The sequence below is a fragment of the Gymnodraco acuticeps genome, unplaced genomic scaffold, assembly GCF_902827175.1.
Source record: "Gymnodraco acuticeps unplaced genomic scaffold, fGymAcu1.1, whole genome shotgun sequence".
NCBI classification, from domain to species: Eukaryota; Metazoa; Chordata; class Actinopteri; order Perciformes; family Bathydraconidae; genus Gymnodraco; species Gymnodraco acuticeps.
Window position 1 is genome coordinate 2576984 of NW_022990023.1, and position 21197 is coordinate 2598180.

At 41.4% G+C, this 21197-nt stretch overlaps 3 protein-coding genes across 10 annotated transcripts; 1 reads left to right on the forward strand and 2 right to left on the reverse strand.

Moving 5' to 3' along the window:
• Positions 1-100: 100 nt before the first annotated feature.
• On the reverse strand, positions 101-9571 carry kif22 (kinesin family member 22). Of its 5 annotated transcripts, XR_004568748.1 has the most exons (14): positions 9281-9571; positions 8778-8972; positions 8568-8692; positions 8132-8283; positions 7790-7999; positions 6863-7259; positions 4976-5096; positions 4527-4629; positions 4147-4327; positions 3419-3522; positions 2985-3185; positions 2530-2691; positions 1032-1091; positions 101-285 (listed from the first exon to the last, which is right to left on the reverse strand). XR_004568748.1 is itself a non-coding variant. In XM_034214615.1 (13 exons), exons 2-13 carry the CDS (start codon positions 8963-8965, stop codon positions 256-258), a joined length of 1857 nt encoding a protein of 618 aa, XP_034070506.1. In that variant the 5' UTR covers positions 8966-8972; positions 9281-9571; the 3' UTR covers positions 101-255. The 5 variants fall into 5 exon arrangements, 4 of the variants coding, with proteins under 4 accessions (XP_034070506.1, XP_034070505.1, XP_034070503.1 ...); XM_034214615.1 differs by lacking the exon at positions 2530-2691 and having other exon boundaries at positions 3419-3507; XM_034214614.1 differs by lacking the exon at positions 2530-2691.
• A 186-nt stretch (positions 9572-9757) lies between these two features.
• pagr1 (PAXIP1 associated glutamate-rich protein 1) lies at positions 9758-12010 on the forward strand. Of its 4 annotated transcripts, none has more exons than XM_034214670.1 (5): positions 9758-9949; positions 10242-10439; positions 10980-11310; positions 11402-11484; positions 11633-12010. In XM_034214670.1, exons 2-5 carry the CDS (start codon positions 10280-10282, stop codon positions 11866-11868), a joined length of 810 nt encoding a protein of 269 aa, XP_034070561.1. In that variant the 5' UTR covers positions 9758-9949; positions 10242-10279; the 3' UTR covers positions 11869-12010. The 4 variants fall into 4 exon arrangements, with proteins under 4 accessions (XP_034070561.1, XP_034070564.1, XP_034070563.1 ...); XM_034214673.1 differs by having other exon boundaries at positions 9764-9965; positions 10239-10439; XM_034214672.1 differs by having other exon boundaries at positions 9782-9949; positions 10239-10439.
• Positions 12011-12854: 844 nt separating this feature from the next.
• tlcd3bb (TLC domain containing 3Bb) lies at positions 12855-20136 on the reverse strand. The gene is made up of 7 exons (XM_034214669.1): positions 19683-20136; positions 18095-18296; positions 17730-17813; positions 17141-17366; positions 16408-16503; positions 15041-15150; positions 12855-14896 (listed from the first exon to the last, which is right to left on the reverse strand). The coding sequence occupies exons 2-7, from the start codon at positions 18217-18219 to the stop codon at positions 14638-14640; spliced, it is 900 nt and encodes a 299-aa protein (XP_034070560.1). The 5' UTR covers positions 18220-18296; positions 19683-20136; the 3' UTR covers positions 12855-14637.
• Between the last annotated feature and the right edge of the window lie 1061 nt (positions 20137-21197).

Genomic DNA, 21197 nt, shown 5'->3' on the forward strand with positions numbered 1-21197 from the left:
CTACTTACAGCAAATGATCCGAGAAAAAACAGGGTACATTAGGTCATATGTGAGAGTGACCTTCTGATTTATTGATGATCATGAAATAAACACTCAAATATTCAGAGTCACGTGATGGGTTTATTTAATAGCAGGAGTGCGCCATCAGCTGGAACACTGTAGTAACTACAAAAATATCACACAAAAAAAACGCCAGATAAAGGATTATATACAATAGACAAGGATATATCATTTAAAATAAAAAACAGTTGAAAATCAATATCCCATGACACTCAAAATGTTTGCCTGGAAAGAAAAAGAGAAATGAATATTAGAACAGACAAAAAACAAGATCATCCCTAAAAAATCTGCCCAAGCATTCATCTCCAATGATTAGCAGATACAATATTCACCATCTCAGAACGCCAACATTTGCATTACCTTTATTGTTTTAAGTCAAAACACACTTTAAAAATGTGTTTCAGTTACATAGTAGTATTCGTTTATTTGTCCCCGAGGGGAAAATGGGTTGCAGCACATCACAAAGGCATTTAAAAAAGATACAGACACAGATTAAAAGGACAGACATAAAAAACAGATATCGGCAGACATCTTTGAGAGAGAGGGGGGGGGGAATAGTGCGTCCTAGCCATCAATTAATTATACAATTAAGTTAACCGTTTTAAAAACAGACAAGATTTATTTAGGCCTTGTTATGCCACAGTGAGAAAGGAAATTTAGAGGAAACATGACTTGCAGCAATTGGTCCGGCCAAAAGATCACCACGTTAGCATCAATGTGTTTAGAGCCCTATCCACTCTGCTTTGGGATAACCCAATATTTTTATTTCTTACAAAATGTATTATAAAAGCAAAACAATTGCATTTCATGGGTTGAAAATGGCTCCACAAGGCAACTACTGACTTCAATAAGCCCTGGCAAGGCAAATACTGACAGAGTTGACCTGTTGGGACTTAGTCATGAAATGTATATGTATTTTAAAAAGAAACATGTTATAAACATTTAAATATTGCACTGAAGACTTGGCTTACCTTCATGAAAGAGGGATATCTCTTTCCTGTCATACCCTCAACTTGTATCAAATCGTCCAACTGCAAAAAAAACGTACATAAAGTCAACACATAAAAGCTGAAATCAGAAGAAATACTTAAGGGGACCTATCATGCAAAATGCACTCTTCATGTCTTTTATACATGAATGTGTGTCCCCGGTGTGTCAGAAAACACAACCCTCTCTTTTCCTCCATACCCAAATCTCTAAAAACGGGGCTGCAACGGATCTGATACAGATTTGAAATATCTCTGACGTCAGAAACGAGGAGCTCCGCCCATTGCCGTTCGAAAGCGCTGGAGACGCTGTAGTACATATGCCAGGCCTGTAGGTGGCGCTGTAGTCTGCCACAAAAGCAGCAAAGACTTCTCACAGATTCAGCCCTTGCTAAAACAGGGCTAAAAAAGAGCAAATAGAGCGAAATGAGGCATGGCTAAAATGCATGATCTGTTTGGTATTTTGAAAAAAAAACTTCGCAGACATGTTTTATGGCCCTACAATATATTGTTCAAATATAGCATGATAGGTCCACTTTAAAGAACCCGTGAAGTGTGATGATCTGTTATGCCAATACGTATAGTAATGACCAAAATTGTCCATTGGAACCCATATCAAAAGATGTTGGAATAGCAACGAATTTGACGAGTTTTGAATTTGCCGCAGGGAAATCCGCAGTTGACCTCCGCCTTCGTGGGCGTGGCTTGCGATCTACTGCGTGACGTCACGAGATGGTTGCCGCCGAAGTGTTTACATTCATCACAGTTTATTGTTTCTCTGTTTCAAAGCCGAATTTATCAATGTTTTTGAGCGAGTATTTTACTGGAAAGTGTGTCGGAGTCGACTGGAAGTGATTGCCAATCGAGAAAACCTGACAGTGAAGAAAAAGGGAGGAAAAACACACGGGAAGCGATGCATTGCCACTGGCTGTATTAATGTCAAGTCTGCCGAAGCGATGTTTCTGTTCCCAAAAGATGAAGGTGAGCCTGGCTGGTGTCGAAGCGATGTTTCTGTTCCCAAAAGATGAAGGTGAGCCTGGCTGGTGTCATTGTTTCGTTGATTGTTCATGACAAATAAAGGCCACTGGTCGATTCGAGAGAGAGAGAGAGAGAGAGAGAGAGAGAGAGTTACAGGGTTGTTGTTAGCATCTGGTGCTAGCTCGGAGCTAACGGAGATTAGCTGTTTCAACAATAAGGAGAGGGAGAGTCCTCTCCTGTGGGACTGAGAGAGATAACGTCAGCTCAGGGAGGTAAAGGACTCTGAGTGATTAGATTGTAAACTGTAGCCTAAGTTATCTCAGTGGGTTTAATAATTTAATAGTTTAATAATACTCTAGCACATGACATGTACATAAGCTAATTATTTCCCAGAGGCTGAGCCCAAGCAGAGATTTTAAACAAGGCAAAGGACCCTTCAGTCTTCACGCCCCCCCCCCTATTTTCCAATCGACAGTGACAGCACAGTCACTGCTAACCTGCTAACCATTCAGTGTTCTGTAGCCGGTCAATGTCTTCCCCATCGTCCATGTCGTCGCCATCATCCTCCCCACTTGACGTCCCTGACGGCTCAAATCTGTAGGGTTCAATGATGTCCTGCGCTTCCTCATCATCACTTCCATCTTCTGTGCCACTTTCCTCATCTATCCTGTCAAAATCAATCATTTCTCTCGCACTTGTATCACTTTCCAAAGTCTCCGCCATGTTTACAATCACAACAGGGCCCATCTTGTGACGTCACAGCCGCTATCGTCTGCAACTTCCGGTAGGCTTAGACGGCCGATATTATTAAAATTAATAATGAATTAAAAATTATTTTAGCCATGAACAGGCACAATGATATGTAAGGAATGAAACTGCCATTTCATTTTGGCGCAAAAACATGCACTTCACGGCACTTTAAGTATGAGGTATTGTAGTACCAGTTGTAGCTCCACAAACCTTTTTGAATTGACCATGGATCTCCCTCCAGCCCAGGATGAGCTTGGCCTTCTTGTCTCCGATCAGTTGCAGACCCTTCAGCTCTTTGAGCGAGCCGCTGTTCAGAATCTGCAGGATTTTATGTTTGGAGATATCCAGCACAGATGTGTTGATTTGGGACTCCCAGCCTGTCTCTATGAAGTTCTCCTTACCCTCTGGAGGCTGAAGGACAAGAGATAAATAAAGTATTAGTTATTTTGAACAATTGGCATTTTAAATAATCGTAAAAAAAATAGAAATATCTTTCTAACGTTAATTTAATACATTGGAGATCTTGTAATGTCGGTCCAGGCAGAAAACAAATTGAACCTAATGCGCTACTACGTCAGCTTGTTGCTGATGTCTGCAGATGTGTCAGGATAATAAGCGCAGCAGAGTCACGCTCGGATGCTGACCTCAACCTGGTGGAAGAGCTTCTTCTCTTTCTTCTTGGCACAGACGGACTGTTTTTTGACGACTGCATGCGTCTGAAGTGGCAGGATCACTGATAGGGAGGAAACTACAAGAAATTAATTAAAGTTACACAATTATCTGTAAACAGTGAAAGAAGAAACACTTTTCCAACAATGTTGGCTTTAAAACTGTTAAAAGTTAATGTTCGTTCGGGGACTACTGCCATTTAGGAGCCAAAGCTGTGAGACGGGCATCACCGTATCCATCTCACTTCCCAAGCTGCTGAGGGGTTTAAAAAGAACTCCTCCTCATCGTCATTGGATACGTTTTCTGGCTTGAATATTGTAGACGGAGCTCTTGTGTCACGTTACAGCTCACCAATAACTCCAGTGATTCAACATTAGTGAGTGACTCTTGAAACAGAAAGATGCCAAAACCTGAGAATAGATTTTACAAAGTCATTTCTCGAGCAAAACCTCATTGAAGGGTATTACAAAAAAAGATACGTCACCCCTTAAATTAGCATTAATGTGTAACCTTTAAAAATGATATGCATCTGGTCATTTTGGAGGAGAAGTGTTCCTTAAAAGAATGTAGTATTTGATACAGCTATAGTCTTAACATGTTGACTTTTTGCATTCATCCCAATTAGATTACACTTTTATTATACTTCCTACTACTCTTATAAGTGTGGCAACAGGTAATTCCCCCCCCAGGAGCTCCCTCTGACCTTGTAGGGGCTGGACCACGGCCTGCTGCTTGATGCCGCGAGAGGCAGTCGACTGTTTGCTCTGCAGAGGAGCCAAGCTGTTCTTGAAGGCAGACTCCTGTTTGACTGCGGATCTTTCATCAAGCACCTGATTGTACAGCCTGGCCTTGCTCTCCAACTCCCTCTGCTTCTCTTTGAGCTCCTGCAAAAACAACAGTTGGCTATCAAATATCCCTGAAGAAGAGTCAACTGATCAGTATAAAGGTCTGACAGCATCAGCATCTGATGAACCACATACAGAGAGAAGACTAGGTGCAGATATGGGTCATTTAAAGCCATTTTATGCAGGGTAACACGACACCCAGGGTGATAAACTCAAGTTTTGGTGTAGATGAGCTCACCTGGATCTCCTCGCGAGAATCGTCGGGTTTATCTTTGTCTCCGCCGTTCATCACCCGCTTCTCCAGAGCCAACAGTCTGTCCATCACTGACGGTTCTGACGGACTGAAAGGAAGAAGCACACAAACAAATAAGAGGGAACAAAGGAAGACCATTAGGGGGATTTAAAAGCAATCACAAGTCAAAAGCTCAAGCAATACATGTTGACGATATTCACAAACAAAGGCAGCTTCATAAACCTATAAACAGGCAGGTAGACACGGCAGATGTTGCCAAAGGGAGAGCTGCAGAGAGTTGCTTTCAGGACAAGCTGTGAATCTTTGAACACCTTTTTTTTCAGTTGGTGTTTTTCAGATTTGATTTAGTATTTGAAATGTTCTGCATAGTCAAAGTGCCCTGCTCCCAAGGCTGATTGCTTTAAACAAATAGGTTTGCTTGGGCGATCTCTAACCTGTGTAAATGGGCTAAAATCGGGGAACCATCCTGTTTGGTTTTCTTCTCGTCCCTCTGCCTCTTCTTCTGTGGCTCGGTGGCAGACCTCCCCGCCTCCTGTCCGTCTCTGGCCCGCTTCACTGGAGACGAACGCAGAAGGGAAATGAAAAGTTTAGTATTCAGTACACTTGAGCAACACTGTTTGGGGGGTTCTCCAGAGGGCAAAGCAATTCAGATGAAACGGCATCAGTCAGGGATGCAGTGCCACGATTAAAGCCAGGAGAAAGACCATCAGGAATGCATTTAAAAATAAACTACAAAAAAACGTTTAGAAGGAATAAAAAACACTGTTTAAGCTTAGTTACCATCCTCTGGGATGTAACACGGATGCCCCCTATTGGCTTTGGATGACATTCCGTCAGTGCTTCCTCTTTAAAGGCCTATAACAACCCTCTATACCAGGGGTGCCCAACCAGTCGATCGCGAGATGTGTCTAAAAATAGAACAATATTCTGTTTTATCGTTAATGTCCTATAACATAATCTTCCTGTGCCAGAATAATGCACCTGAATGCATCAAAGCTTTGTGATTGGCCGGCGTGACCCCATGTGTCGGAGCATGGCTGGTGGGCAGGGCACTTTTTCGCTGACTTTGTCCGTGTCAACAGGAGTGACAGTCCGCACACACACAAGACCGCAATTATGGCAGAAACAAAAAAGCCCAAACTATATAATTTTCACTCCGAGTGGGAGGAGGATTATTTTTGTATCTATTCCAATTCAAAGTCCATCTGTCTCATCTGCAATGCGAGCGTGGCTTTATCGAAGAAGGGTAATTTAGGAGCGGCATTTCAAAACAGTGCACAAACGCTACGAGACGGAATTCCCTCCTAATTCTGCCCTACGCTCCAAAAGGGGAGGGGCCTGAGAGGACAGCTAAATGCACAGCAGTCCATTTTCACCAGGCCCAACAACAAGAGCAAGGCTGCTACCAGAGCATCTTATCGTGTCAGTCACGTTCTTGCGAAACACATGAAGTCTTTCAAAGACCGCGAAGTTGTGAAAGAAGCATTCATGAAGGCTGCGACGCGCTTTTTGGGGACAGTAAAAACAACAGTAGCATCAACAGGTTTTTGATATAATAAAAACTCAAGTTAGATACCGTTGTTAATCAGCTGTAAGTTTTAGTTTGTTTGAACTTATTCATTATAATTATTGTACAAAATGGTATAAGAATGCAAACTTAAATTGATTATAGTCTATTATCAATTCAGGTTAAGAAACTAGTGTTGCTTTCATCCTATTTTAAAGGCATTTCTTTTTATACTCTACTAAAATGCAACAAAAAAAAGGTTTGATTCTATTAATTTTGTCTTTTTTATTGCACTTTGGCAGCAGATTCCTGTGTAGCTTCAGATCCGAGTTGTCTTATTAGTAAGCCTAATTTATACTTTTGTAGCAACACTATTTTTATATAATGGCAAAGAAAGGGTTCAGAGTCTTTTCTTGTTTTCCTGTGTCATATGTGGCAGCACTGTTCAATGTTTCTTGAAAACATTACCCACTGTAGTGACGTGTGAATAAACTCCAACTCTGTATCAACAACACTGTTGTGTAGCTTCAGTTAAATACTTGTATGTGTGTAGATTAGAAAGAGGTAAGATAAAGGATCTGCAGTATGGAGTATTGATCGTACAAAGATCAGTTTTATACAAGTAGAAGTGTGTATTTACCTGGCAGTAGGCTGTCAGTAATGGCTACGCCTCTCTATTTGGACTGGTAGATCTCGGCAGACTGGCAACTTTAAAAGTAGCTCTCGGTTCAAAAAAGGTTGGGCACCCCTGCTCTATACCAACAAGCAATTAGAATTTTAAAAAGTCAAGGCATTCACACTGAGTTTTACTCACCTGGCAGCGCAGGCACAGCCACAGTTTCACAGATGAAGGGCTTATTGACAATGAGTTTAGATTTGGAGGCGAAATTGAGTGCACCAAAAGTATCAAAGTAGAACTTGTACTCCGGTGCAATGTTGGTGATCATGACAGAGTGCGCAGAGCCGCCCAGAGAGTCCTGCAGCAGCCGGGTCAGTTTACTGTCTCTGTATGGCACACGGACGACGGTGCTGGAGTTAAGAGAGTCCACCACCTTGCTGAGCGTGAAGAGGGAGAGGTTGATGGCCCCGCTCTCCTTCAGGCGGATTCCCTGGTTGCCGGTGCGCCGGTTGTCCTCAGACCCAGCCAAGTCTATCAGGTACAGCTTCCCTGCCTGTTGTCTGTGAGGTGGCGCATGCTGAGTTCGCACAACCTAAATAATTGTAAAGACCAAGATTAGAAGGGGTAAAGACACAGAGGTCAGACAGGATAACTACAGGGGAGCAGAGGGAAGTCCATGATGTGAAGATGGGCCTTTTGGATAAATGTGACACATTGGCCCAGTCAAATAGTCTTGTTGTCCAAGGAAGGTTGCTAATGCTAACGGAGTTAATTAATATGGACTATACAATCAGTTTCAACAATTATGAGCTGGTTTAATTTTCTAATTGCTGAGGAAAGGTGCTTGATGCTTACTTTCCCCCCCCATCTCATTTAGCAGGGTTTAGACTGGGACATCCTTTAAATGAAAATGAATATTGTAGTCCCTCAATTCCACGAGTTAGCAACATGCAAACGACACACCAATTGCACCCGACATCAGACAATTATATGGGCTTATCTAAGTGTTATCGCATGCTCTTAAAACCCTATGATCCACTGGATTCTTATTCGCAGGTCAGTTCAACAAAGAAAACAGCAACTCGTCAAGAGAATTATAAATGATCAGAGTTGAACCCAAACCTTGAGGAGGAGGACAGCATGGCTGCGGCTGGAGCGCTGGTTTATTTTGGTAGAAGCTGTTGTGCGATTAAGGCTGGCAGGTACAAAGTGTTTGTGAAAGTCTGAGAAGGAGGTGATGGTTGTGTGAGTGAGGCCAGGGATAAGGATGTTTTTGTCCTTGTCCTCTCTGATGGGTAAATCCTGGGAGCCTGGCGATAGAAGATCTAGCACCTGAGAAGATTGATAGATTGTTCAGTGTAAACTTTAAAAAAAATAAAAGCACTCGACTAAACAACCACAACAAAGAATAGGATAGGAGAGTTATAAGCGTATAAGGTGAAACTTACTGCCAAAAATGCATACCTTCTCATTGTAAATTTCCAAATAAGACATGCTAATGCTGTAGACCCAGCCTTCATCCTCATTCTTGGCGTTCACCATTTTAAAGACCTCACGAACGGCTCGAGGGATTACGCCCGGCTGATTCAAAGTGCCCATCATAGTGTGAGTCTTGCCTATGAAAGAGGAAGAAAGGAGGAACCACACAAAACATTATTTTTTAAGAAATGTAGATACAAAAAGTAGTGACTGTTAACATATTGTCTCCAAAAAACATTATAAATCAAAGCCGTTTCGCTGGTAATTTAATAATATTTAGTTGTAGCTCACCCATTCCCAACTATAACCCTACAGTTAATGATATCACATACTTTTATATCATTATCAATGGGACACTGGCTGTGATTCTTTTCAAGTTAACAAAGCAACAGTTAATAAGTGCATTAATGTGTTAACAAACCAGCTCCTGTTGGTCCATAGGCGAAGACACTGGCATTTTGTCCGGTCAGTATGTGTGGTAGAATGGGTTTCACTGAGAGGAAAACTTCTTGCTGTGTCGTTTGCTCACCATGAAAAACGTCAAAACTGTTGGACAATATTTAAAAACATTAACAAGACAATCTATAGAAAAAGAAAACATTAAAAGAGCCAAGATGCTGAGTACAATGACCTGTATTTGACTGTTTCTGTAGCATTTCTCCAGTTGATTATTTCCAGGTTCTTTGAGTCCAGGCCTCTCACACACGATCCCTCGTCTTTCTCATCTTGTGTGCCCATGTAGGGTCGAAGACGAACCACAACCCGAACCCTGGAAACCTTCTTGTTTGCTCCATCTGATACTGCCACACGCTGCGCCATGTCTGAACTGCTCAAAGATAAAAAGGCCCAACATTAGACAATAACATTTTAGCCCCTGTGTAAAAGGACAGTATGCTAATGCAAATTGTCTCAAAATGTTCTTACAGGTAGGTTTAAAGTGTATCGGATTTGCCCTTAAATAAAGCAATATCAAGCGTTTTACCACAGTAATGATAGCTTCAATTTGCTAATAACAAGCTAACATTAGCTAGCATCACATCACAGTTGTTTCTCAACACGAAGGTTACTTGGACGTTAACGTTACGGTTAGTCGCTACTTTAACTACTGTTTTACTCATGTTTCGTTAAGCTCACCGATTTGATATGTGGAATCCTTGTTCTAAAAGCGTGTTAATCAAAAAGTATCACTATGAGAAACATTGCGGACGCCGTGTTTGAACAATTGCGAACGAGACCCCAAAATATCTAACCGAAGCCTTTTTTAAATCAGGAGCGCTGCAACCGGAAACTACTGTCAACCAATCAGAACTCGACCAAAGACTGGCGCCTATTTAAAGCCGAGCGACCTTATTTATGAGATGTAATCGTGCATCAAATGTATTATTCATCGGGATGATATATAAACACACATATATAGCTTTTAAAATAATGTATTAATTTGAATAGTGAAGCAAAATACGTGTTTTACAATTTCGGCTGACGTGTTTGCAGCCCTGTTTGCGATTGCGCGCTGCACAGGAAGTCGCACCAAAGGTAGATCTACAAAACACACATATAAACTGCTGCCTGCTATTCACGCTGCTGATTGGACCATCCAAATGATGTTTTAATCAGCGGCGATACTGCGCAGTAAGGAACCCCACAGCCCTTCTAGTCCAAAATGGCGCTATGTTTACGTCTCTGCATAATCGTGTATTATCTCTAGCAAGTCTCATGGAGAACTTAGTGGATTTTATTGACTGGAAAAGATAATTTGACCGAACGTTTAGCTACAAGAGTGACCTACGACAAACCGGACATTCGGTAATGTTCATTTAAGGCACGTTTTTTTTATTGCACTTTGCTGTTAAGAAATAGCTAGGAAATAGCTATAGCTAGGTTCGCTAGCTACCTAAGTCAAATAAGAATATATTACTACTTAATGTGTTGCTTTGTTGACTACCTATCAGTCAGCAAAGTTAACAGCTATCAGTAGGTTGTTAGTTCAACTTTAAGGGCTTGATTGACTGCAAGCTCTCTTTCAGGAACTCTTACCCGACACATCTGAAGTAACTTTCTGTTGCACTGTACTAACATGCATGTTTCTGTTCAGCAGATCTGTGGCTACAAGGTTGACCAGCAGCAGTACGGAGGATGCAGGCGGAGGCCACGGACTCTGCCCTGAGGGAGGGCATAGAGACCCTGGGTGTGAAGGACACAGAAAAACCTGCAGAAAAAGAAGACAACACAGAGAAACAGGGCACAGAGATGACAGCTGTCCCAGGGGAGGTTTCAACGATCAAGGAGGAAAAAGGTAACTTCATTAAGAAAACACATGACAAAAAGACTGAGGGTTGTATAGTATCTGCAGATACAATAACCTTCAAGGCAAACAAAGCTGGAAATAACTTTATTAAGGAATATTAAATAACTATTAAGGAGAATGGATCACATTACCCCATGTGTTACCTTTATAAAAATAGATATATATACTTGGGAATAAAGCTTTAAATGACCTTGTTCCTTCCTACATAATTTTTATTTTATATGTCAGTCAGATCAACCAATGTATTCTTTAAAATGCATCTTATATGGCTCTGGATTTAAGGATGGCAAGCTCTTTTGGTAGTTTGAAAGGAATTTAAAGGCTGCATCTTTTTTTAGCTGGGTTGTTTTTTTGTTTTTTTTAAACCTTTGTTTTCCTTTCCATTATTTTCCCAAGTTGACTAAGAGCTTGAACCTGTGCCTGATATGTAAAAAATGTAGCACTGTGTTGAGTTGTACATGCAATAACTTGTTAGTGCTATAATTGTGGATGTGTTAAACTGATTTTCTACGCATGTTTGCCTTTCAGGTGATACAGATGCAATGGAAGTAGATCAACACTGTGAGGCGCTTCAGGCAGACACGGGGGTGGAGGCTGAAAAGAAAGCGCAGGCTGTTGGAGGGGATAATGAATGGGAAGTTGCGTACAGTGATGAGGAAATTGAGGACCCCAAAAACTGGATGCCCCCTACTACTGAGATCAAAAGACTCTATGAGCTTCTCTCTAAAGGGGAGATGCTGGAACTGAACTTTGAGCCCCTTCCCAGGAGGCCGCCCACTCCTGAACGCACCCCCTCCCCAGAAAGAGAGGACGAGGACGAGTCAGCAAAGGAAAGAGAAAGGGAGGAGAGTCAACACAGGTCAGTAAACCTACTCCTCATCATGTCATCTTTAAGGATTTAGATTTATTTACAGGCATTTAAAGCTTTTTGGAATTTTTCTTTTTTCCAGGCTTATAACTCCGACTGAGTTTGACTTTGATGAAACGCAAGCCACACCAAAAAATGCCTTCATGAACAGACGCAGAACACCAGGTAAAAACCGTTGAGATGTGGTCTTTTAAAACCCTGACAGTATAAGTTAATGAATGAAAGGTGATTGTCTTATGGAAGCACAGTCAAATAGATAGTTAAGTAGTTTGTTTTAGGGACATCCAGTTGACTTTTTTCCCTTTTTTCCCAGGATCTTCAGCTCGCTCCTCTGTGAAAAGGGAAGCTCGGCTGGACAAAGTACTGTCAGACATGAAGCGCCATCGCAAAATTGAGGAGCACATCATGCGTACGGGTCGAGATCTGTTCAAGAGTGAAAAGAAGAAGGAGGAGGCTCTGTCTCCAAACAGCCAGAAGGAGCGTGAGAAGGAAAAGGAACGAGACAGCAACCCAAACACCATCTTCTCCCCGAGACAGAGGAGATACTAAAGTATTCAGAGGAGATGAGGACTTGCCCACAGGCAAATAAGGCCAAGAGCTTTTTAAGGCTTTTGTATGTAACGAGTTTTGTATGTTTTCTATGTGTGTTTTGTATGTTGGCAATAAACATTTGAACCCTGGAGAATGTCAATGGTTGTAGTGAGGGTTGGTGATGTGGATAAAAGTCCTCTGCAATGGTATGTCATTCTGATCACAGTATACAAAGTGTATGAACTTTATGGATAACGAAAACCAGGGTTAATAAGGTTAATGATCACATTTATGCAAAAATAGAATAAAAAAAACATACAATGTTGCAATAATGTAGTTCTGCTCATTAACCTACAATGCCTGCTGTGGCCTAATACACCAAGATAGGATTATGGAGGTTTATCACTATAAATGTAAAATCCTAATTGTGTGAAATTCCTCCTATCAGCCAATTCAAAGTGTCTTTGAGTGTAGTTCCCAACTTTTCCCTAAAAGGAGCCTTTTTCTATCCCCGAGTACAATTATGACCCCGAAATAGCATTAAGATATCTCATAATTTAAGCATAAGAATAACATTGAAAATTGGTTTCTTTAGTTACAGTTCATACAATTTACACTGCATTGTTTTTATTTTACCAATCGTACTTTGTTGATTTAGGTGAGAAGAACCTAATATAGAAGCTTTTGTTTGGGTCACAAATTGTGTCTTTCCTTTGGAGATTTTAAACAAGTTTATATATTAAAAATTAATATAAAATGCAACAACGTTGTCTCATACCTATGTAATACCCAGAATGAACCCATGTAGAGCTGTGGCATCCTTGAAGGACACCTCCACTTTTAGATGTTTGAAATTGAATTGCTAGTAAAGCAGTCATTAGATAGATACATGAAGTGTGGCGCCCTCTAGTGGCTCACACTTGTCTGAAGTTCAACTAGGTTGACTAGATTATTTATAATTTAACAGTCTAAAAAGCTTGTGAAAAAAGAAGACTGGAGGCAGGTTCAGGACAGAGAAGTATATTTTAGCTAGGTTTGAGTAACAATACAGCCTTCACATAAGGCTCAGAAGCATATAGTATAATATGTATGCATAAATATGCATTCAAAACCACAAACCAAATAAATTAATAAATTAATACTTACAAATAAATAACAAGCATTTGTGGAATATACAGTACATCAGTTGAATGGTCAGTATTGTCAAGAAGCAGTACCTTATGAGTTCATGGAACGGGAATGGATGTTCTGTGTTCAACATGCCACAGTGGTCCAGATGTTTTTGCACACGCTGCCCTGTCTAGATGCTTTCGGAGTTGTGTTTTTTTTATTTACCCATTTTGCGGACAGTGAAGCTGCTTCAAACAGAAATGATAAAACTAGCCTGTTTGATCACAGGAGGTTCATAGAACCGGTGGCTCAAAGAAACGGCTAAGTGACTGAAGCAATGCACGAGGTGTAAAAAGCTTTAAACAATTTGACTTAATGGTTAAAACAAAACCAAATGAGAAACATAAGTTGCCATGGACAAATGTGCTGCGTGTCTATCACAAGGGAATGCTTCCCTCCAAGATTTTTCACTTGTTTCCCTTCAAACCTGCAACATCGCAAGTCCCCTGACAAAGATATAAATACTCAAATGTTATGGATCCCTTACTGACTTATTCCAGCCAATCAAATGGATATTTTGAGCATTATAACAACAAACAAACAAAAACACTCATTTCAAAGTGGCTGCTACTGTGCATCACTTCCTTGTATTAAAAAAACAAACACTTTGTCATACCAGTAAATGGAATGAAGTCATATCTACACTAAAACGAGAAGCACTGCCATAACGTCTGTGGGAGATCTGCCAACACTAAGCTGTGAAATGTTTTGTTTTAATGCTGACATGTAATTGTTTAGAAAACGTCTGTGGTAACAGCAGATGTAGAAATGAGACAAAACCTAAAAAGAATCAAATAAAAATTGAAAACCAACATTGAACTAATACTGACATGGAAATCAGGACAATTTTACACTGGCTATGTACACCGGTCACATTTTTCTGTCTGGAGCCTCTTCCTCCTCCTCCTCCTCCTCCCAGGATAAAAATAAATAAAAACCTAAACTGCAAAGAATGGGGAAAAGGGATAAGGCAGCAGAAAACAGTCTTATGAGATTATCTCCCTTCTAAAGATGAGTCAGTCTGCAGGTTGGTTACATTTTGTTAGAGTGACAGTGACTACATAGAGGATACAGATATTAAACACTAACAAGTCAAAATACTGCTTAGCCGGGATTTTTTTCTTTTTTGGAGGTCCTCTTCATTACTAAACTGAATTAGGCCTTCCATCTACAGCAAATGTACTAACATACAATATAATACATTCCTATGTTCCTGCTCTTCCTATACCGTGAGGCAGAGAGGACTCAATTTGATCTACGTGAGGGAAATAGCCACCTATGCTCGCTATACATCCAGGCAGATTCCTCTCAGGTCAGTGCATGTTTCTATCTGTCACAGTGCCGGATGACATCTTTAAATACTGAGAACACTAACACTCCACTAGTTTCCTACAACCTGAGACGCTGAAGTGCTTGAAGGCCGGCCACCAAATCATTTCTCTGTCAAGACTTTGAGTGCAGGCCGCAAACACTTCAGCGCCTTTGAGGCCATTGTCTGTAGCTTTCTTCATATTGCTACTTGTTCCAAGTCTTCCTTTCCCCCTCACAGCTTTCCTCCATTGACATACTCATTGGTACATTCGCCTTCCTTCCCTCCCTCCCTCCCATTCACTCTTCTCAGTGAGAGGACAGATCAGGGTCTGAGGAGCGAGCGCTGTAGCCGTTGGCCGGCTGCGGCAGTGCGTTGCCATCAGTCTGCCTCTCCTTGGCGACACCGCGGGATCTCTGAGAGCGGGAGGAGCCCGTGAAAAGTCGCAGGGCTCCCCTGCAAATGAGGGAGAACCAATAGAGCTGCGGGGCCATGAGCAGAGCGGCGCCGAGGTTACAGTGCCAGGGCACCGACAGGGGGACCATGTGGAAGGGAATGGACGCGTACCTGGATCCAAAGACATAAAGAGTTGTAAACGCGCGCTCTGAGAGTTTCATCCATCAGATAGAGATCATGAGGCTGAGCAGGTTACCGACCCAAGCTGAGCGAGGTAGCAGAACATGAGAAACAGAGATGGAGAGACAGACATACCTTCCATAGGCGTAGTAGAGGTAAGGGAAGAGGAGGACTCGACAGATGAAAAAAGTGATCAGCATAAGAGCCCCATTCACTTTGTGCAGGATAGTGTGTTGCTGTTTGTACTGAGAGCAGAGAAAAAGGTTGAGAGAGAGGGAAAAAGAAGAGCAAGCAGCACAGTTTGGTGAAACCTGACTGTGTTAATGTATTCTCCTTTGCATTGTTTTTATCGTAACATTGTTAATTCTATCTTCATGGACTGACATGTGGTGATGGAGGGCACGCTATGCCATGCTGCAGGTTGGACTGGAGAGTGTTTGTCAGTGAAGCAGTCCTTTTGTTTTTACATTCTCATGTGTTTACTATACTTTTATCTCCAACCGTCCACCTGCTTCAGTGAGAGAACACTGAGGACACGCTTATGACTCATTTGCACTGCACGGTACGGCACGGCTCTACTTATATCCACTATGCTCGTTTGGTTATCTTTAGGCAAATATTGTAACAAGTACTTTTTTGGTAGCACTTTAAAAAAGGTCTCAAGCAAGCTGAAATGATCCTCACTAGCAAGACACCGCGTATCCTCCATTCTTGAATTTATAGACAATCTGCTGTCAATACAGAACCTGATTTTAAAAATGGCCGCCCACAAAGCTTGACATTTAAAAGAAATGCAGGATTTCCATTTGTTTGGTTGCCAATAAAAAAATGATTTAAAGCGTTAAAGATGTTTTTAATGCAATTTATTCTGGCAGCGCTACCACCGAGTCGAGCTAACCAGCAGAGACATTACACAACTTTCAATAAAGAATTTAAAAAAGTTTCACTCATAACTAATTTGAGTCTCATATCCTAGAATAAAATGGCATCACTATTGATCATTTACAATTGTTTTGGTACAATAGTGCACAGCTTTTGTTTATCAAACAGCCACATGCACTGTTGTCAGGGACAGGGGGGGTGCTGAGTGATAGAGGGCAGAAGGACACGCTGATATTGTATCTGCCGAATATCCAGCCTGAATACTAGGGGCTATATTAACAGCTGTGGGAGCCTCAGATCAAGCGGAGCGCATGGAGGTAAAAACCTTCACCCGTCACTGAAACACCGCACACACATCCACACTAACCTAAAACAAATACTGAGGGGGGTGCAGCTCCTCGTATGTGTATCCAAGCAAACTGTGTTACCAATGGTGTTTCTGACAGTGATGTTCATGTAAGACACAGCCAACAGGCACCGATGGGGATGACTGGAAATATATTCTCCATTTAATGAAAAGCAGATAAAAAGACATGGAGAGTGAAGAAGAACTTTAGTGTGACACATGCGCATGCAACAGTGCACCAATATCTTCTTTGAGTACGAACCCGGATGCTTACCTGGATGAGTATTTTTCCTAAGCAGACAGAGGGAGTGCTGAGCTCAGCCATGAACAGAATACCCTGGAAATAATCTCCCTTTCCTTGTCTCCAGAACTACAGAAAGAAAAGGAGGAGGATTATTTGTCTAGAATGAAAACACAGCGTTGTTCCTTTGATGGATTTGCAATAAATACCACTTTGTAAAGAGATATCTAGATTCAAGGAAAACAAAAACAATTCTATGTAATTTGTACTTTTCAATAATCAGAGGGGGCTTCTTAATGTCTCTACTCGTGATACTACTAATCTTACGATTTAGAGCTGCACTGGTCGATCGATTCATCGTTTCTATAGCAAAGAAATGACAGCATTATTTTCCCAAAAGGGGGTTTTTGTTTTGCTTTTCGTGGCCTCAACAGTATACATAACTCAACATCTTTAGGCCTTCTGAAGTGTTACACACCACACCCCTAATTAAGACAACTAATACACGATTCGGCAGATAAACCAATGATAAAAATAGCAGTCGGCTGCAGGCCTCAGTAATAATGCTAAGGCAATTAGCACGATGTTCTACAAAAGGCCTCTTTTAGTTTGTCTCAACATAGAAAACATTTAACAGTCTACCCTAAACATATGATAAAGTTACCTGAGAGAAGTACTATTGAAGTTACAGATAATTCAATAGTACATTTCTCCCTTTCCTCACTCGAATCTCAGGCCAACAGAAAGAGCAACGTGTGACAGTTACCACAGAGACGGGGAAGCAGACGGTGACCATGACAACGTGGTGCAGCACCATGAGGAACTCGCGACGCAAATAGCTGGTCAGGGCTGTGCTCATGTGCTGGGGCGCTGCCGAGGCCTCCTCGTGCCCTTTGACTCGCAGCTTGTACCAGTAGCACATGAACATGGCGTAGACGTCGAACACGAAGTAGGGAACAGCGAACATGATGTAAGAGCTGGTCAGCCAATGCCTGTGCAGAGAGGAAGAGAAGGCGGGTTTTAAAACAGGAAAAGGAAAATATATGAATCAAACAGTTCAGGGAAAGATTTCCCTCAAGTGTCGCGGTTTTAATGAGAAAATAAAAAGCTCTTAAAACTGCGACTTCACCTTTACACACAACGTGACATTTACTGCTTTGTGTCAAGGCTTCAACATCAAGTTAAATGTTTGGTTTACATTCATAGCTGATATACGACCCAAATACCTAGCATGGCACATTTTAAAGCCTTTGAAATAGACCTTTCCGACAGCTGATTTGTTACATGCATTAAAAAGACAGGACAGACTGGTTGAGAGGGGTGGAATATATTGTCATGAGCATTTCTCCACTCACTGGTCCTCGAGAATGTCCTCGCAGGAAGAAGCAATGATGTAGCCAGCTGAAGAGGCCATGACTGCCTGAACCGACGAAACCAACCTGAGAGCAAAGAATGGCAAGTTAACAATGAATAATATAATGTTCATTAGCTAAGGATTTAGACTGTCTAGTTATGGTCAGAAAGTAGAGCCTTTATGCTTTTATGCAAAAATGTGCTGCTAAATTGTCTTGACATACGAATGCAGCTGCAAAAACCTGTCACACTCGAGTCTTGCAATAAGCAAACCTGCACATGAACTTTAAACTATTGGTATGGCACTGCAGTGAAGTTTTGAGGGGCCCATTGTGTAAAAAAAAAAAAAAGTTTAAGGAAGTCTCACCTGGCAGAGACAATGACTGCATCTCCTTCGCTCCATCTCAGTGCTGGGATTGACTTTAGACATTGTTTTGAAAGTAGGAAAAGGCCTGGAAAGAACATAGACCCAGCAGCTAGAATGGTCAGCATGGTCTCTGGTGATCTGTCTGAGAGGCAAAGAGTTTTGGGGTAGTCTGGTCTTTGAGATCCGTTGCTCTTTCCCCTCTCTGAAACACACACATGATCAGACAGTGAATAAACAGTCCATATTGATCTGACGGGTGGCTACTCCTTGTGTTTACATTTGGCTGTACTTACAGAAATAACAGACAAAGCACACTATCAAAGTCCAACATATGTGTCAATGTATAGTTCTAGCTTTTCTGGTCTTGCTATATGCAAAGTAAAGAGGAAGTGGGGTTAACAGATGGGGTGTCAAAGAGAGCTCAGAGACAATGTGGAAGATAGGTTAATAATTAATGTAAGGTGTCCAGAGGACGGATTTATAAATGCAAGTACAGTTGCTGAATATCAGCTGGTAGGCCCTTTAGTGCCACATGCTGCTCTATCCATCTGATCACACTCTACGCACACATATTTTATATATATATATATATATAAGGGCAACCATGTGTGTCAGTTCCATGCAGTCTTACAGTTTGTTTGCGTAAAGTCAATTAGCTGACTCCTTAAAAAGTTGATGTCCATTAGCAAAATACGCAATGCGTTTGTTTTAATATGGCTAAAAGTCGAAAATATCGACATAAGCATGGGAAGTCGGTGCTCTTAGTTCCGGGCAACAACATAAGCTAATGTGACCTTTGTGAAAAACGAACTACCAGCAAAGCTCTGACAGTTATCTCAGCTAAACACGTAGGGCATTTGACACCGACTGCAGGGTGACATGTAACCGTTATTGTGGCTCTTCAGTCAAATGGCTAACCATTAATGTAACACTTACTCGCTAAACTTAGCCAACATTATGCAAAGTTAAGTCCAAGAACACACGTTGCATTTTGTTGGTAACTTACTGAATAAGGGCTAACTTGGCACACTGAATGCTTTACATAAAAAACACCGGCTTGTTGAGATAACATGGAAACCAAATAGTAACTCAGTGTTGTTATTTGGTTTTCAAATTGTTAGCATGAGTAACTGGGTCAGCCTGAATGCATGCATGCAGATGTAGTGAACAGAGACGATATGGCTAACAATAAATGTCCTCCTTCGCTGTGATGAGCATGGCCAACTGTCTGAGCTGTTGAACCGCCTGCTAACAATGACGCTAGGAACCGTTAGCTCAGGCTAGCATCTCCCTAAATATGGCTGAGGTTGTCACCGCTGTCTACCATTCCGCTTTGACTAAATTCATAAAAATATATTTAGCAAGTTGATAACACTAATTAAATATACTTGATACTTGAATGCCCAATTGTACATGTTATGTCACACACCCATAGTAACGTCAACTATTTTGTCAGCTTGTTATTTGTTTGTAGCCAGTTAGCAGTAGCTAACTAAGCTAACCGACACCGTGGATGCTAATGGTGGCTGGCAGATTGGAGTTTACACATGTTTTAGAATAAATGGAAAGATATTAAAGCTGCATTTACACAAAGACTTTGCAGAGTCCAGTCAGCGGCTGGTTGAAACTCGTGTCCAGCAGAAAGCGTTAAACGTTAGAGATGTCCCAGGGGTCTCCGCCTCGATGATCCGCATGTTTGTGTGGCCACTTCAATGTCTGGAGGGTAGCAGCAGCGAGCTAACGATAGCTTGCAGCAAGTTAGATCGACATCTATGTGCGGGCTGCTCTTTAGGAGCATTGAAGATTGGCCTGCGTCTGGCAAGCTTTAGCAAATAGCTTTTGAAAAACGACAATCCGACGACAAATAAGACAATGACACAATCTGATCCGGGTGTTAGGGTGGTGTTAGCTCGTCCATCCGCTATGTCATTTCATCTGTCTCGGAGCAGCAGACCAGAGAAGCTGCTGTCTGTCTCGCAGATGCAACGTTGACTCGACGCTATGGGCTGCTGCGCCAGCTACTTCCTACAGGTCCAGGCAGCAGCTCATGTCATGACGAGAACATTTTTGCACCAGTCACTGCACTGACTTTCTGTAAATGTTTTTTTTGTCGTTTTATATGCTGGCAAATGGATGGATTCTCCATAAAGAGTGCATACATTCAAGCTGCATTCATGGTTTACAATTATCCAATCTGTCCACTGGGAGATTTCATTCACATAAAAGGACTGGCCTGAATTCATTTAATTCTTAAAACCAGTGAAAATATGTTTAAAATAATTAAAGATTGCCACATAATGTGCTTACTATGTTGTCTGTATCTTTGACAGGATAGTAATTTGACCTTTGAATAAACCAGCATTTGCAAATACACTGATGAATTATAAGTGCTTATCTGCATGAGCGGATTATGAGACAATGGCCCATATCACCTTTAATAGGAGCAAAACACAGAGTGTAAGTGGTTTAGCCTCTTTTTGTCATTGTTTTGTGTCTGTGTTGTCACTGCTCATCTCTGTGGTTTTGTGTGTCTTTGTGGGCGTGTTGTTTCTCTTTAATAGCTGTTATTTTTATGCTTGTGTAGCAATGTTGTGTCTCTCAGTTGTTGTTTACCCCTTTTCATAGGGGGCTTTCTGTGGTCTCTTTGTAGCTGTTTTGCATCTCTTTGTAGGGGTTGTGGTCTTTTTGAAGCCTTTTGGTAGTTGTTTAATGTTTTTTGTGGTTATTTTAGAGATTGTCCTGGCTGGGCCCCTGGGCCTTTTTAGTTATCCATTGATGCTTGTCTCAGTATATGTTTGTAGGCTCATACACCTGACATTTTGTAGGCATGCAAACCTTGCAACACATGCTGTCCCTAAGTATTAGTTTCCTTAGTGTATGCAAGGAGAGCACATACTGTATATGCCACACACAGGTATGTTCAGGTGAAATAAGTACACAGATATGAATATGTGCCAACATTTAAAAGCATCAAATCATAAATTAAGAATAAAAACTCAGGAAAATATGTTTGATAACAAGTATGCAGAAGGAGAACTTTAAAAAGAAAGTTTGCAAAGCATTTGACCTTCAACCTTTTCCACCACTGGGCCTGATAGGCTAG

What these genes read in the sequence shown, in the direction of transcription:
- tlcd3bb (XM_034214669.1), bottom strand. Translation starts at nt 18,219, where the DNA reads ATGCTGACCATTCTAGCTGCTGGGTCTATGTTCTTTCCAGGCCTTTTC. An exon ending in GCAGTCATTGTCTCTGCCAG is followed by an intron (nt 17,814 to 18,094) that starts GTGAGACTTCCT and finishes CTTTGCTCTCAG; the next exon opens with GTTGGTTTCGTCGGTTCAGG. An exon ending in GAGGACATTCTCGAGGACCA is followed by an intron (nt 17,367 to 17,729) that starts GTGAGTGGAGAA and finishes CTCTCTGCACAG; the next exon opens with GCATTGGCTGACCAGCTCTT.
- pagr1 (XM_034214670.1), top strand. Translation starts at nt 10,280, where the DNA reads ATGCAGGCGGAGGCCACGGACTCTGCCCTGAGGGAGGGCATAGAGACC. An exon ending in AGGGAGGAGAGTCAACACAG is followed by an intron (nt 11,311 to 11,401) that starts GTCAGTAAACCT and finishes TCTTTTTTCCAG; the next exon opens with GCTTATAACTCCGACTGAGT. An exon ending in GAACAGACGCAGAACACCAG is followed by an intron (nt 11,485 to 11,632) that starts GTAAAAACCGTT and finishes CTTTTTTCCCAG; the next exon opens with GATCTTCAGCTCGCTCCTCT.
- kif22 (XM_034214612.1), bottom strand. Translation starts at nt 8,965, where the DNA reads ATGGCGCAGCGTGTGGCAGTATCAGATGGAGCAAACAAGAAGGTTTCC. An exon ending in ACAGAAACAGTCAAATACAG is followed by an intron (nt 8,693 to 8,777) that starts GTCATTGTACTC and finishes ATTGTCCAACAG; the next exon opens with TTTTGACGTTTTTCATGGTG. An exon ending in GGCTGTGCCTGCGCTGCCAG is followed by an intron (nt 5,097 to 6,862) that starts GTGAGTAAAACT and finishes GTTCGTCTCCAG; the next exon opens with TGAAGCGGGCCAGAGACGGA.